The sequence below is a fragment of the Platalea leucorodia genome (assembly GCF_965183815.1).
Source record: "Platalea leucorodia genome assembly, chromosome: 9".
Lineage (NCBI taxonomy): Eukaryota > Metazoa > Chordata > Aves > Pelecaniformes > Threskiornithidae > Platalea > Platalea leucorodia.
Genome location: NC_138831.1, coordinates 39283451 through 39299403, shown reverse-complemented (window position 1 = coordinate 39299403; position 15953 = coordinate 39283451). Strand labels below are relative to the sequence as shown.

The window sequence follows — 15953 nt, the reverse complement described above, 5'->3', positions numbered from 1 at the left end:
GGTTTGTTGGGTTTTTTCTTTTTTGGCCATTCAAGCTTTTCTGTCATAAACTTCCTTATTGTTGGCAGATGGGGCCCGTTCCTGAAAATGGTCAGGACAACTTGTCCATGTGGTAGATTTTCTTCTCCTACCTACCCCTAAAGTGTTACAGGAGCTTGAGCACCACTCTTCCTGGCTGACATGAAGGGCAGAGGCACTGGGCTGGCAGAGAGGACACAGCGTCACCGGTGCAGCCCAAGGAAATCTCAAACTCTGTACCTAGACATGGTCACCCTCTGGTCAGCAGCCTTCACTGTAGGGCACAGACTTGGATCTAGTTACAATTTTAATGAGCAGAGCTCAGAAAAGTAGTTGGTTACTGTAGGAAAAAAGCAAGCAAGCAGACCATAAATCAGGTCATCAGATGAATTCAGAAGGCACTAATAAAATCAGAGCTTCCAATAAATTTCATTCCAGGCAGAGTAGAAATGGTTTCTCAGTCGAGAGTTCAGGACGGATTATAATTTCAGATGTGTGTCAGGCCAATGCAATATGTCTACAAAAATGTTTGCAGGCAGGCAGCAAAGGCCGGTCCAGAGTCAGGCCCTCACACCAGTTGCACTTTAGTATTATTGAATAAAAAGGTGAGAATCTCTAGTTCTCTGAGCAAAGCTGTATCTAATTAAATATTTAATGTTTGGGGTTTTTTTGTGTTGGTTTTTTTTTTTTCCCCCCCCCAAATCCTTTTGTGTCTTGCTCTTTCATACTGTGCCATGATGACATTTGAACAACAAATGCAGTCTTGGTAGGTTGGTCTCCTGGTACTGCTTTTTATATGAAAAGCTTGCACATCCCAGCTGAAGTCCAGATGCTGCATTTATGAGGTATTTTGTCGTGATCAATTTTTTAAAAATATTTTTCCATCCCTTGAAATTAATAGGCACCTGGGGAAATACCAACCAACTCTTCCCCGCTCCTGCAAATGCTAACCTTTCCCAGATGGGAAGGGAGTTCTCTTTCCCTTTATTTACCTGCAAGATGTCCTTGCTGGTGCTCAGAATCACAGAGGGAGAAGGAAAAATAAGAAAACTTTCATAAGTAATAAGTGGAAAACGTTACAAGCAGACCAACTGCATGTACTCCAACTAAGAACACTGCCTTCTGAGGATCCATTATATTGAACAAACCCTGCATAATCTTCCTAGGGTCACAGAGCGAGTCATTAGCAAGACGGCACTAAGACAGAGGCATCCTGATTTTTGTAACTACTCTGATTGCTTTAAGACCCCAATTTAAAAGGCCATAGGTTTGTGCTGGCAGCACAGTCATACAGATAACTACTCACGGCTTTACAAATTGGTTTTCTTGCAATCATCTCACTACTACAGGCCTGCAGCCCTCTTTTGTTTTGTCTTTTTTACTTGCTCTGTTCAAAATTATTTATGTTTTTTCTACAAAAACCAAAGCAAGCCAGAGATGAGCGGGAGCCTCTCCTCTGCCTTCACGTGCCCACACCAGGACTGCCCATGCCTCTCCGCAGCCCTGAGCGCTCAGGCCAGCGCTGTGCTCCGGGCCTGGGACCTCCCCTGGCGAGCATGTTCCTGCCCACCGGCATCAAGCACCCTTCATGTGCTCCTCAGCTACGGATTGTTCTTCAAGAGAGACTTTAGGCTGCTCACAACCAACCAATTGACCCAGGACAGCATCTGAGGAGAAAAACTGAAATAGCTTTCATTTCTTTTCTTGCTAAGCTTTTCCTTATTGTTGCAGTTCCCTTTCAAAATGGGGAGGCTGTAGGTGGCTGCTTTGGCATCATCATTAAAGGCAAAGCAGTTTAAAAGCTGCTGTTATGGCTGGTTAGCCTTTGGCTGCCATGTTCCCTCTCGGTTAGTAAAGCGAGTTTTTTTCTTGTACTTATTTTTCTAACACAGGGTGAATATTTGTTTTCATAGACTTCAGTGGTGTTTGCGCCCACCATGCAGCCCGGCAGAGCACGTCGGGAGAGATGGCCCATCCAGCCACCGCATCACTCTGGTTAAGTGAAGGCTGGTTCAATATAGACCAAAACAAGTAACTGTGGAAAATGGTCACTTGATGCCTTTTAGATAGAATAAATACAGGTATTTTCCTGAACAAAAATATTCCATCATTTGTGTTGTAGATGTGCTTGATATGTCACTAAAATAGCTATTTGTAATTTCTCATTATGACCCTTAATGCCCGACTGAAAATGATTCAAGTAGGTGTGCTTCCAGCCGTACTGCCCCTTCACAGCGGGAACACCTTCAGCCACACTGGCTGACACGGTCATGTCAAAGGCAGAGCTGATTTTGAACTGGAAAAGCAGCACAGGCCTGCACCACCACAGCTAGATGTGTTTGACTCTTCCTTTCATATATCAAGACACCCAATGAAAAAATCCACAAAAAAGAAATCTAAATTTGCTTCTGTACTAGAAAAAAATACATATTGAGCCATTATAGGTTTGGGATTTTTTTTTTTTTTAGCACCATGTTTCTTTTCCCTTTAAAATATATATTTTTTTTGTAAGATACAACTAGGTGCTGTTGTATTGTTAGAACATGCACAGTAATTTCAAATGATTAATACCTTGACAGCATAATCTCACAACGAGTCATTTTTATCCATTATCTAAAATCAACTTTTAATTAAAAGAATACATTATATTTGTTTTCAGATACTAAATTACCCTGATTATTTAAAAATTACGTGCGATGTTGGCACATACTAAATACACGGCATGTATATTTCTGTTGGGCTTTACTGTCTGCCTGAAATGTGAATTTCAACTATTAAGCATTAGTAAGGATTTAGGAATGTCCTGCTACGTAGGGTCTGCAATTAATTTTCCCAGGAATGATCTCTTACATTTTAGAAGGAACACACTATTTGCCTTCAAAACTGTACTGTATTTGCACAAAATTGCTATTTTTCTAACCTTTTAACAAGAAAGGTTCGCAGGAACCAGAGCCCAGCTGAAACCGGGATCAAGCTCCACTAAAGGCTTCATATGGGAGTATATTCAGTATTTTCAAATTCAGTGCATCTTGCTGGTGCCTCATATGGGAACCCTGACCCTGTACTACACTCTACCACTGCGTGCCAGTTACGTTGACGTTTTATATTTAACTCAGGAGGCTGAAAGTCATCTACAGACACTCACTGCCCCTCAAGAACATGCAAGTCAACGTGTGGCTGCAACGAAAATGGAAGGACGCCTGTGTGCATCGCCGCCCACCTCTGCACGTCCCCCTGTGAGGCTGATGAGAGGACGTCTCCGTGCCTTCGTCACAGAGCTATTAAAGGCAAGCAGAGCTTTTCCTCTATTGTAATCCCAACAAGGCACCTAGAACTAGCTTCACTAATAATGAAATTAGACACTCAGTACATTGGAATATTTTATTTTGACTTTACATGCGGTGTTAAAAACCCAAAGAACGTATTATTTACACATCCACAATACAAGTTTACAAGATATCTATACATGTTAAAGTAAAGTACTCTATAGTATAGAGCAGCTTCATTTAAGGGTTACTTTTTTATGCCGTACCATTAAAAAAGATACAATCTGCGTTTACCTTTGCACAAATGGATAAAGCATCTCTTATTATTAAATTAACAGAATAAGGACTAGGTTGAATGTTAGAAATTTCAACATAAATACTGAGAGAACTCACATTACCATCTACAAGGCAGCACAATGTTACAGGAGGTTATCAGGGTTCACATACATTTATCTTTCGGTTTCACACAAGTCTGTATTAATTAATATTTGTAAAGTGAATTCGGATCAGTTTGTGTCTTTTGACAACTGAGTACATTTTTAATAGTTATTAATCTGTAGTGTTTTAGTTGCAAGACAGAAGTGTTTAGGAAGAGAAATCATTGATTTTTGGATCCAGAGGTCTCAGGAAATAAATGTCCCTTACAGCCTTACAAGAAAAAATGACTACTACTATCCTTTATTCTTTGTTCTGTAACAGAGATCCAGTTTTCAGTGACTAACCTTTTCTCCCCTCTGAACACATAACATAAATCTCCACCGTCTCTGAAACCCATTGCAGTTATTTTTCCCGCTAATTCATGAATATTCCTCTGCCATGGTTATTTCTATAGTTATGTTCAATAAACAATGTGGTAGTGTGTAGTCTGCAAGCTAAAATAGCCATCTGTGTTGAACATCAGCTGCAAGTGGATACTGTAAAACCTACTAAATAGCTTACACAACTTCAGCAGGTGTTCCATTACCCTAGAAACCTCATTTGATTTCACATTATAACTGTTTGATCCTTCGGAGAGCTGGAGTGGAATGTTTATCATGGTAAGGTGATTTAATGCTGCTGTCTTCTTGGATTGTAGGCTGCCTTTAATCGCCATTAATTATTCTTGCTTTTTATCTTTTCTTTTTTTTTTTGGGTGCTGTTGAGAGATTTTACAACTGGCACTCGGGAGATATGTGCTATAGTGAGAACACTTGACAGATTTATTTTTTTTTTAGTACGTTTATCATTTGCATGAATAAGGCACAAAATGCACAGATTCAGGTAAACTCACACATAATATTTACAGAATATTGTCATTACCTGCATGACTTTGGAAAAAAAAAAACCTTACATTACACAACAAAAACAAATTGATTGCACTACTGTTGAGTTTTCACAGACTGCTTCTGCCAGGCCAATTGTTTCTTCCTTTTTATTGACAAGAGTCTATCAGCGTGTAGGGCATTATTAAATGCAACAAAAACGGAACCTTCTCTAGTTACACAGGCCTTTGCCAAGAGAATTGATTATTAGCTGCCCTCGGTGAGATGTACAGGGGCTCAAGGTCACAGTGTCCAGGTATTGGATGGAGGCACTGTGGAAACACAGTAAAACTCCCCTGTTCCAGCCCAAAACACGAGATGTGAAATGCACAGCTCTGAATCAATAGCAGCACAACAGAGTTATGAAGAATTAAACGTATCTGCACTCTTTCACTGGGTGACTATTTCATCAAGGCGTTATCACTCAGAAGGCTGGCAGAGATGCGCAGTTCATCCTTAGCTGTCTCCAAACTGAACCCAACGGGCTGCAGAAGGCAGAATCATCTGTTTGTTCAGTCATGCTCAATGTAAACAATTCCATAGCATAAAAGATGCAATGGGAATCTAAGTACATCCTAGTGTGTACAGTACACACGCACATCCACACACACGCACAGCTTTATCTGTGGCACAAACAAAATGCCACACACATGGAGAGAAAAAAAATAATAATGCTACAGTTGGGCCAGAGACTGAATTCCAGCAAATTGATTATTAACCCAGATAGTCATTGAGACATTGCCATTTTCTGACATTTGTGCAAGAGGCAAGGTGAATGCATACATATTAAAATGTTCACATTTAATGGGAAGGACCACGCTTAATGGCAGTCTAAAATGGAACCCATTTTTCAAGTATTTGCTTACTGATTTTTTTTTTCCCAAAACTTTTTTTAGCTATTTAGAACAGCAAAGTAGCCCCCACCCCATTGTGCTACATGTCTCCTTAGCTCCAAACAAAAGAAATGTAATGACCAGCACTTTCCTTTGTTTTTTGTGTTTGCTCTTAGCAAGCACACGAAGTCTTGCTATAGCTACTCGTGGCAAGACACAGATGTTGCTGAAGTAAAGACAGTTTCTTTGGCCACTTTGTTCTCTTTAATAACAAGCAAGTCTCTGTCTCATGTGTCTACCACAACATCACCTCACAACCTGTACAGGTCAATGCCACACTCATTTTTAGCACAGACATGTCCTAGTAACTGTATTTGTTCAGTGGTCTGACTGAAGTTGTCTGAGGAACGAATGAGGGTTTTGGTGGCACGTCAGGTTTTAAGGAGGGTGTCCTCTTTATTCCTGTACGAGGAAGGGTGCCGTTGCTCGTGTAACTGCTTTGCCTGGACAAGGAAGGCTGGAGGTGAACGCTGACAGGCGTCCCTTGCATGTAGTCCATCTTTGTGCCTGCCGTGGGAGGCATGTACCCCCCACGATTAATACTAGGCTGTCTGGATAACAAAACACCATTTGGTGAGTTTAAGTTTTTAGGAAGGGCAGATATTGAATGCCTTTGTGACGAATTTTTGTGATAACCTCTCTGCCTTTCCAAAGAAGTCATTGGTACTGCAGGAGTGGTGGGAACGTCCACTCGTTTTGTGGGGCTGTTTCTCGGAAGAGTTGATGGAGGAGAGTATAAAGATGCTTCCCTGTTGGGAACCTTAGGTGGGATCTCAGACATATTTCCCATTGGATCCAGCATTAAAGTCTGGTGGGCCACTTGAATATCTCCCATAATTGCTTTGGGATTACTAGTAGTTTCATTTAAGTGTTTCAGAAAATCATTCAGGGTGTTCCTGGAATCAACTGACCTCCTGTGGTCTCTTTTGCTGGATGGTTTTGTAAGTGGATGATCAATATGTTGCATCTTTTTGTCTGCCTTGTGCGCATTAGAATTTGAGAAAGATGTATTGTAATCATGGGTAGCATTGGGGAGAACGATAGCACTAGGAATATGTCCATGACTTAGAGGAGAGTGGGGTGGAGGACTGGAAGGAAAAAACTGAGGGCTTTTTAGTGGGGTTTCCTTTCGTGAAGCATTGAGGTTATTATGCGCTTTGTCCGACTGACTTTTCATAGCCTGCAGAGTCTTCTGCTGAAGAACTGGTGTAGATTCAGGAGTTGGAAGCGCAGCTAATTCCGGAGGCTGGCCCCTGTGGTCCATCATCATGGACTTCGTATCACCGTTTGGCGGCAACTCCTTTCTGCTAGTCAACAGGTTTGTGTAAAGTTTGGGTGAATCAATGTTTTGTTGATATTCCTTGACGGGACTGTCAAATAGCCCGTTCAGTTTAGCAAAGCTCCCACTGGAGTCAGTACAGGACTGAGCCGATTCTGCATCTTTGTGTATTTTTCTCGATTTCCGTACAAATATATCCCGGTAACAGTAAACGGCCACTCCCGCAATAAAGGCTCCCAGGACAAAAGCGGCAAAGACACAAGTGATTAGGACATTCATATGTACCATTTGGTTGGACTCTCCTGATTGTACTTCCCACCTTACACCTGCAAAAGACATGCAGCATATCATAAATCTACATGTACTTCATACTGATACATTTCAGAAGAAGGTAGCCTCCCTCAGGGAAGTGTCTATTAAGTGTTTGTAAGTGTTCTGTGTCTAGTGTTAGCGTAGCTCAGCTGGATCCTGCAATCCACAGCACTGGTGAGTGAAAGTAATTTTATAAATAAAAATGACTGTGTGAGCATTGATCAGTCTAAAGGAAGACTGTCCATTTTCTCTGATAATGAGGAATGCTTGTCAAAGCTGCTCTCCTCATATTACGTTCAGTTTAGCCTGTCCCCAAATTTCCTTTATGGCTCACAAATAGAGGCCTGTATGTCATTAACATTAATGATTTCTGCTGGGAAATTGAGGTTAGAAGGTGCTACTGGGCCAGACAGCAATTAATAACTCATGGGATTTCTCTCTCAATTTTCTGCCCAACTCATAAATCAGTATCAAAAGAGAGACAGGATTATGCAAATGTTGGGTAAAACTGTATAATGTACATACTGCATTGTTGTAACTACATTCATGTAATACAGCGCAAGACTTGTAAACTAATACATCCCTAGGTTGCTAGCCTTGGAGTGGCACACCTTGCATTATGTAAGTAAGTGTACAATTTTTGAAGTTCAAGATTATGTCATTCTATTAGAGCATTAATTTTTCTTTTCTTTTTTTTTTTAGTCAATAATGAACATAAATACTTGCATAACATTAAAAAAACAGCTTGCAAGGTTAGGTTATTAGAGAATGTTAAAATTTAGAGAACTTTTAGCTTGGACCAAGAAGTTCAATATTGGATTAGTTTTTTATCTGTGTATTAATAAGCTCCTTTTGATTTTGAGATTTTTAAAGCAACCACAGACATCTTGCAGCTAAGACAATGTTAGTTTGTAATGAAAGTAATTCTGTTAACCATCCCAAGGGATGTCAAAATGAAAGAGCAAGAGGGAAGGAACAGATTCACTTTCGTCAGAGGCAAGGCCTTTGAACATTGTTAATGTCCAGGGTTATAGGTTTTAATGGCACTGTGCAGAAGAAGAAAGAAAACATGAGTAAAGTTCACTAATAGCTATGACACAAAATGTGATTCAGAACCAAGAGCAAATGATAACAAAAACTTAAAGCAAAATGGGAAATAACTGCAACAAATTAAAATGACAAATGCACTGCCATAATGGCTGATAGGAAACCTGATATGTTTTGGTGAATGGTAATAAAACACAAATGGTTTTTGGCTGGTGAGATTTTCAGTAAATAAAGAATTGTGCAAACATGTCTGTCACCCGGCTAGTCTGTGTACTGATAAAGACTTAAGTTTTGGTTATGGGAATGGAAGCTTCCCGATTCTTTGGTTGACTGCAATAGTCCTACTGAATTAAAGTCTTTGCTGCCGTAAGAGCCTAACCAAAGGTTCACTTAGCTGAAAGAATGGCCACAGAAAGATGAATTACATGCAGAATACGTTTCTTTTTGTGCTCGGCTTAAAACCTGTGTGTGTCTCTCTGTGCACCGAGATCATCTGTAAACTGATGCTCATATCCAGAGAATAAAAATTCAGCACATCCTTACTCAGATCTGACCCACGTTCTTCAGAAACATGCTGCAGGCAGGCAGAGTTTGGGATATGCCCCATTTAACGCATGGATCTGTCACGGAGCTGTGCTTTCTCTTCTGTTCTCCTCCCCTCCCACCCAAAAAAAAAAACCCAACCCAAAAAAACCCCCAAAACCCACAACCAACCAACCCATTAAACTCTTGTAAGCAACTATTCATGAGGACTAATAGTCTTATCCAAACTAGACTGGTTTGAAAACACCACCAGAGGTGCAAATAAGTCTTGAATGTAATTTTTTTAAACACATCCAGAACTCCCACTGATTTTAATGGGAGCTTTGGAGCACCCCAGGAATTAAAGGCTGAGCTTATTATCTGTGTTTCCCATTATAAGCTCTAAGCAGCACTTTGTACACCAGATAAGTAGGTATGAAAAACATGATTGCACTTCTGCATATTCACAGGAAATGGGTGTAAAATATAGCCCAACAATCATGGCTGTTACATTTAAGCCTTAGACAATGCTGAGACTATCAATCAGGTTTCCATTCAGCTGCAATGTATTCCCTGGTAAGGCCTTACCCTTTGGGACACCTGATAATGGATCAGAATAATCAGAAGTGTTTGGGTCATCTTGAACTACAAATTTCCGAGAGCCAGTCACTTTAGGTTTCCAGGAACCAATCACTTTAGGTGATATAACTGGGATACTTGCCATTGTGGTAATGGAAGCTGAGGAGAACTCCATGTCTGTGGTGGCAAACAGATTTTTATTAATGTGTATTACAGTCAGGCTTTCCTCACTGTTTCATGGCACATCTAAGCTATAGCTGGAGACAGTATTTAATGGGAGTTACATGTCAGAGCAAAACGTGACCCCCTACACTCTGCAGAAGTACAGAGGGCTGATTAAAATCAATTGGTTCAAAACTTTAAGTATGAAAAAAATACATTAAAACATCAACAGCTGCTAGCCAAAAAGCCAGAGAAGTCAAACATGAAAGCAGTGCAAAAGTTAAAGTAAGCAACTGGTAGAGGTGAAAAGCACAACTTATTCTACTTAATTGCTATATTCTTCACTGGAGACAACATACTTGGCTGCCTTTTAAACATCTTCAAAAAAAAAAAAAGTTACTTGGAAAGATACACACTCATGACAGGTTACGCCTGAGAAACCAGATCAGCTCCATTAGTGCTATTATGGTATACCAGGAACTGCTGAATGAGCCATTTCTACAGGTGGGGATGATAGGAATGTTTTTAACCTCTATTTTGTAATGGTTCCTAAGGAACCATGTTGCATACATTCTGGCTCCTCTGTAGTACATTTGCTGAACAGAACCACCGTAGCCGATGTGAAAATGCACGAGGAGGAAACACATAAAATTGGGTTCACAATCCAAAGTCTACTTTGCACACTCAAGTATTTGGTGTTCACTGTCCCAGTAGGTTTAGGCATGAATGTCTATGGCTCGAGATCCGGCTGAGAAATGTACTTCAAAAGCACACTCATTCAGGACTTGAAAATAAGGTTCAGTTGTATCTGTGTCCTAAAATACCACTTTGAAAATTCAGTTGATAACTAAAGTAAACACTCATGCAAGCAAGGTAGCATTTCCATATAGCACAGTTTTGTTTTGTTTTGCTTTCCTAAGTGAGTCTAACTTACTTTATGGGTAAATATGTTTGGAAAATATTTGTATCGAACATTACTTCTTGTCAAGTTACAGAAATGCAAATATCATCAGAAACCAAAACACAAAATAATGTTCTTGTTCTTGCTGCACTCTTACAAATTCAACATACAAATAGATTATTGTCACATTTGTCAATCAGAAACATGCCCTTGGTTTGAAAGCAGAGACCAAGTGCCAGGAGCAAAGACTGGAAAATAAGGGTTTGGTCTTGCTCCTGTTGAAGTCAGCGCAGGTTCTGCTTTTGAGTTCAACAGAGGAGCGCTGGGTCCTCTCTTCCTGAACACCAGGGGCTGACGGTGAGAGCACTATTAGAAAAATCACTGAAGGAGAAAAGGATGTGAAAGTCCATCTGACAACAATGCATAAAGCTTTTTCTAAGCCACCTTTGTCTACACAAGTCCTCATTCAGCTACACAGTTTGTGATGTTAAATTTTTTCCATTAGCACAAACCACTTAGAACATTTCAAAAATATAGAAATACACATTTTAGAAAATGTGTATTTGTGCAAAAAGCTTGCTGGGAAAGAAGGAAAAGAGGAAAGGAGAGGTAAGGAGGAAGATGATGAAATTCTGCCATTCATCTACTAGAGATGACCAACAGGGGCATTCACAAATGCATGGCTGGGGATAAAGAGTAAAGCTTAGTGGACTTTCGTGCAGTGAAGATGTCATCTATGTTAATCAGGCTCTTTAATAAAAGATGTCTCAATAAATAATGAGCTGTTAACATGCGGCTACACAGGGTGAAGTGCTGAGTGAGAAGAGTCTGACTATCTTTACCATCAGTGGGAACATGAATAAAAGCACAAAAATGGAGGACTGCCAACTGTGCAAAAGGAAGGAAAAAAGGGCTGAAAATGCTGAACTGAAGGAAAGTAAAGGTCATTAATTCAAAAAAATTAAAAAAAACTAACCAGATGTTGGGTCGCCAAATATTTTGTAATCTGGTGTAGCTGTAGTAGGCAAAATTTCTAAAAGAATTAAAGGAACAAGTAATCAGTAAAAAGTAACAAAAAGAAAGAAAAAGATCTCAAACTTGAGTAATGGAAAATAAAAACTAAAATATTACTGGTTACAAAAAATAAATCCTTCAATACTTTGCCGTAGACCCCAAATAGTTGTAAACTGGTGAAGGAAAGACAAAACTCTGCCACCCAGGACCAAAAAGCTCAGCTTTGTGAACATTCACAGTAACACCAGGTGATGTGTTCATCATGTTACTGAAAAGCTCATCATAAATTTAACATCCATAGTGAGGTGTGGCCACAGACTACTGTTGAGACATTATAAACGAGCAGCAATGACTATGCCTTACCGTGGCAGTCCCCAAGCTGCGCTGTGTTGCCGTATTCGACATCTTGTACATATCCTCCGGTGCTGTGGTTGTATGAAACAAACAAAGAGAACCTGCAATTAACAGTATTAGTAGGGAAACAAATGGTGATTTTTTTTTTTTCTGGAAGCAGCAAATGCAAACATATACAAGAGCTAGTGTATGGCCCAAAACATTTTTTTACAAAATGCACAAGTTAGTTATAACCAGGCTTTAAAACTCTATATATGTGCTTATGCCAGGAAATGGAAAAAATCCCTTTTTTCAGCAACATCATCATGTCTTCTACGTTGGGCGTGCTCTTGGTTTTAGATACAACCGTCCAATTATACTGGTTAAAGTTTGCACTGGCCTGCTACAAAGGCCTCTTTTTATGACACAGCTGCTAATGCACTGTATATTACAGACTTGATTTGTGCAAAATGCTTTTGGTATGCATATATATCACCCAAGCTCCAGAGCAGAGGCAAAATCTTACTCTTTTCCCGCTGTGAATCCTGTGCTTTCATATTTGCAATTGACTGTGCCCTGGCCGTGAGCACGCCTGGGAGGGGATACCGCGCACCGCCCTCTCTGAGCTGCACAGGTTTGCAGGCAGCAATTTCTTGCCTTCCTGCTTCCAACTGCTCTTCCTACAGGTCTGCTTGTCCTCCCACACACATGTAAAACTCCCACTGAAAGCAAGTCTTCACCTAGAGATTGCAGAATTAGGTCAGACTTTAGCATTCTGCTCTCTTGTATCTACAGTACACTGAAAAACCAACCCTAAAAAAATGGAGATTTATTAATTGAATGCAAGGGAACAGGCACAGAATATGAGCTCATGTGGTCTAACACGCAGATGTAGAGATGCTGGCTCATTTGAAAAACAGTACTCACAGCATGCCTGGTGTCACTCTTCCACATGCCTCGTGGTCTAACCAGCCACAGTATGGGTCCCGGGAAGCAATACATGCCCTTGCAAGAGAAAAACCCCAAGAAATCATGCATTTTTTACTTCCTTCCCAAGAGATGTTGGAGCCCTTCATTTAAGGGGAAGTTCGGGAACGGGGCCGTACTTTTTACATGACCCGTGACGCTCACACCGACTCAGAGGAATTCTAATGACGCAGCTGGAGAATGCCACGAACAGAGCATGGTGGTCTCTATCCAGCTGAAGGGAAATGACTCTTCTGTCCTCCTCGCTCTCAGCATTACACCTGTTCAGCAAAGATAATGGCAGGCCATGATTTTAGTAACTGCAGTACTTCGTGCAGCAGTTACACAGCAAACATTTATTTATTGTCCGTGTAGATACTGAAAAGAGACTTTTTACACGTATAAATTTAACTTACTAGTCTTTGCTGAGTGATTTCTAAACAAACCTACGGGTTACCAAATGCCAGCTTCTGGCTCTTATTTACAGCTAGGTGACAATTTCACTGAACTACGTAGGAAAAAAAATCCAAATCCATTTTCTTTGTTCTCTCAGTCAGCATAAATATCTGGACAGAGCAGAACAGGAGTCCTGTACTGGACGCCTGTCGAGTCTAATTGGAACGCTTCCATTCCCGAATTCTTTGCGCGAGAATAAACAATTTTAAAATGATTAGATGTAGTTTATACATTATTGGTCACTCTTGAGAAACCCTCAAGGTGAGGTCTCATAATTTCTTTTTAACAGCAGCAGCTAGTTCTGACATTTCATATTCAGGAAGAAGTGTATCTATTTGCAGAAGAATTAGACTGTATCACTGACGTCACTGGAGTGGAATTAGGTTGTTCACTCAACCCATACAAAATGGCAAGTGACCAAATAGTTTCAGGTTATTCAACACGACGAGCACCGTGAAATGACAAACAAGCGGTGATGTTGGTGATAATGAATAGGTTTTCGTTCAACATAATTTTTTTTAGCTAGGTACCAAGGACTAGATGAAGAGCTTAGGTGTTCTGGTAATACTTACTTTGCATGATTATATGCTTCAATCTCTTCCAGTAATACACTGTCATTCAAAGAAAAAGGCCTGGTCTTTGCCAAGATTTTAAGTACTACTCCTGCTTCGGAGCCAACAAATATGACTGTGTAGTTCTGGTAGGGTCCAGCAGCGTGGTCTACGGCAATTGCTGTCAATCTGTATCTATCAAGACCAAAAGGCGTATCATTAACAGCGCGTTTTCTTGTTTTCCTTTTCACATGCATTATTTTTTGAACGGTGTCATACCTGACACGTGTTTTGGTAAACCAGGGCTCCTCACTGACTGAGGGAACAGCTGAATCCATCAAAGGATGAGATTTGATGAAGGAGAGTGTTTCGTCTGGGAAATCAATGGAAGTTTTGTAAGCCTCTGCTAGGCCGTGTTTTGCACAGCAGCCCGGTCTGAAAGGAGAACAACATTGTTTTCCTCTTGGTATTTTAGTTAATGAGAGACGGCAGCCTGCTAATGAGCATCCTTATGGCTGAAGTGTAAAGCTCTGCTTTGGTTTTTACCCGACAAGACGCTCAGAAGTGCAGCTGATTTAAGGCAGCTCTTTACAAGCACAATATTATGGCATCATGAGTAAGAACCTTTTACCTTGGCTTTGGTACTTTGTCTTCAGGTACAGCTGTCCAAACAGAGTCAGGAGTCTTTTGTTCCTTAAATCTCCCTTTGAAGACTTTCTCAATGTCATCCATGCTGAAAGCACACACTGCTGAACCAGGGATGCTGTAAAATCAGAAAAATAGTTGCAAGAACTCGGACTACAATGGCACCAATCTCAGTGTAAGGCACAACCAGATAACTACCTTTGATGTAAGGTTGCTCATCTCTCACCTGTTAAGCTGTGTGGTGAATACACCGACAACCGTGGGGACTCCATTGATTTCTATCATGTCTGTGATAGACTGCAGAACATCAAAGTAGAAGAATGAATCCCCAGGAACCGAGCAGTTGAGCCGAGCTTTCAGAAAGGATGTCCAATGTTTTTCCAGGACTCTTTGGGACCCCCCCATGTCATTTTTGCATATGCGTGCCACACGGGAATACACAGCCTGTGAAGGGTGAAAAAATAGAGGAGAAAAGGGAGAAAGGCTTGAGAGATGCAAGGAAAACAGTGCTTGTTTCTGAGCTGTTAGTAAAACACCAAAGATAATTTTGTTAACAGGAAGCTGCCATTTATCAGCACAGAAAGGATGAAAGCAAACGGCGTTTAGCTTGTAGTGCACAGGCATGTTAACGTATCACCAAGCAAATGCAACTCTGCAGCTTGTCCCCACCCTTTTTTCCCTTCAAAATCATATTGTTAGTGAGATTTAAAGACTTTAATTAACCATGTGTAAAGGATTTAATAATTTATTATAGAATATCCTTCCATGGTGAGGCATGAGTATTATACTCTGTACTGGCATGACTGAATTATTCAATATCCAGGGACATTAGAGAAACTTCTTTGAAACTCTTCTTTTGTGTTGTTTTCTTTTGTTTCTTTAATCAGCATGAAAACACCCTCAGATTTTCCATTACTTGCCACAAGTGTTAAGGCAACAGCAACACTAAGGCAACAGCAATACTAAAAGATACCTGTAGTGAGCTTGCCTAACAGCAAGGCATAGAGAACAGAAACAACTTTTTGGTTGAAGAATGCACTGTTCTATTTCTCTTTCTCCTCCCCTCCCCCCATAAATTATAATGATGGGAAAACTGTGTGAACTTTGTACTAGTCCCTACTTCATATTGCAAACTATGCTTGTTATTGACACCGTTTTAGGATGATCTCATTCTGCTACAACGCATGGCTACCCAACAGCTCTCTGGGACAATACCCACCTTGCCTAAATTATTGTGCTCTACAGCAATTTCTCGGAAGAAGAAATAAACGTAGTTCCCGTATTCTATGGCATGGAGGAAGTGTGGTTCTGTGAGAAAGAGCAAGGAGAAGATTACTTCAAAGAACTACTCAATCGGCACACGACACTGACTACGCTGGGTGCCTTGGCAGCTTCTCCACAGGTCCCTACCATCTAACAGGAGCTCCAGTGTTCCAGATACTTTAGGACGTCCAAATATGGGTGCACTGGAGCCTAAATGAACTTGAAGTCTTTAATGTTGGCTAATGCACTGTAAAAAGCCCTCAGAGGAATTGCATTTCAGCCAAGGTATTTTTTCACTGCAGATTCACTCATTGATGTATTTAACAAAAATTTTGCTTTAATTGTATCAAACTGCTTTCTTATTGTAATCATACTGCGTTGAAAGCCGCATATATGCTGACAGTGTAGCATGTGTGTAAAGCACGCTGGCTGTGAGTTACCTGAC

At 40.5% G+C, this 15953-nt stretch overlaps 1 protein-coding gene across 1 annotated transcript in view; it reads right to left on the bottom strand.

Annotated features, from left to right (window-relative positions):
- Window positions 1-5779: 5779 nt before the first annotated feature.
- The window catches only part of SEMA6D (semaphorin 6D), a gene marked incomplete at its 3' end in the record, with an annotated part of 29349 nt that continues 19175 nt past the window's right edge, over window positions 5780-15953 (bottom strand). Inside the window, exons 9-19 of the mRNA XM_082321658.1 lie at window positions 15465-15553; window positions 14472-14689; window positions 14232-14363; window positions 13880-14035; window positions 13622-13795; window positions 12734-12874; window positions 12555-12632; window positions 11658-11749; window positions 11257-11313; window positions 9227-9394; window positions 5780-7083 (exon numbers count right to left, since the gene is read on the bottom strand). Of these exons, the coding sequence (XP_082177784.1) occupies window positions 5780-7083; window positions 9227-9394; window positions 11257-11313; window positions 11658-11749; window positions 12555-12632; window positions 12734-12874; window positions 13622-13795; window positions 13880-14035; window positions 14232-14363; window positions 14472-14689; window positions 15465-15553 (2609 nt within the window). The remainder of the gene's footprint in view (window positions 7084-9226; window positions 9395-11256; window positions 11314-11657; window positions 11750-12554; window positions 12633-12733; window positions 12875-13621; window positions 13796-13879; window positions 14036-14231; window positions 14364-14471; window positions 14690-15464; window positions 15554-15953) is intronic.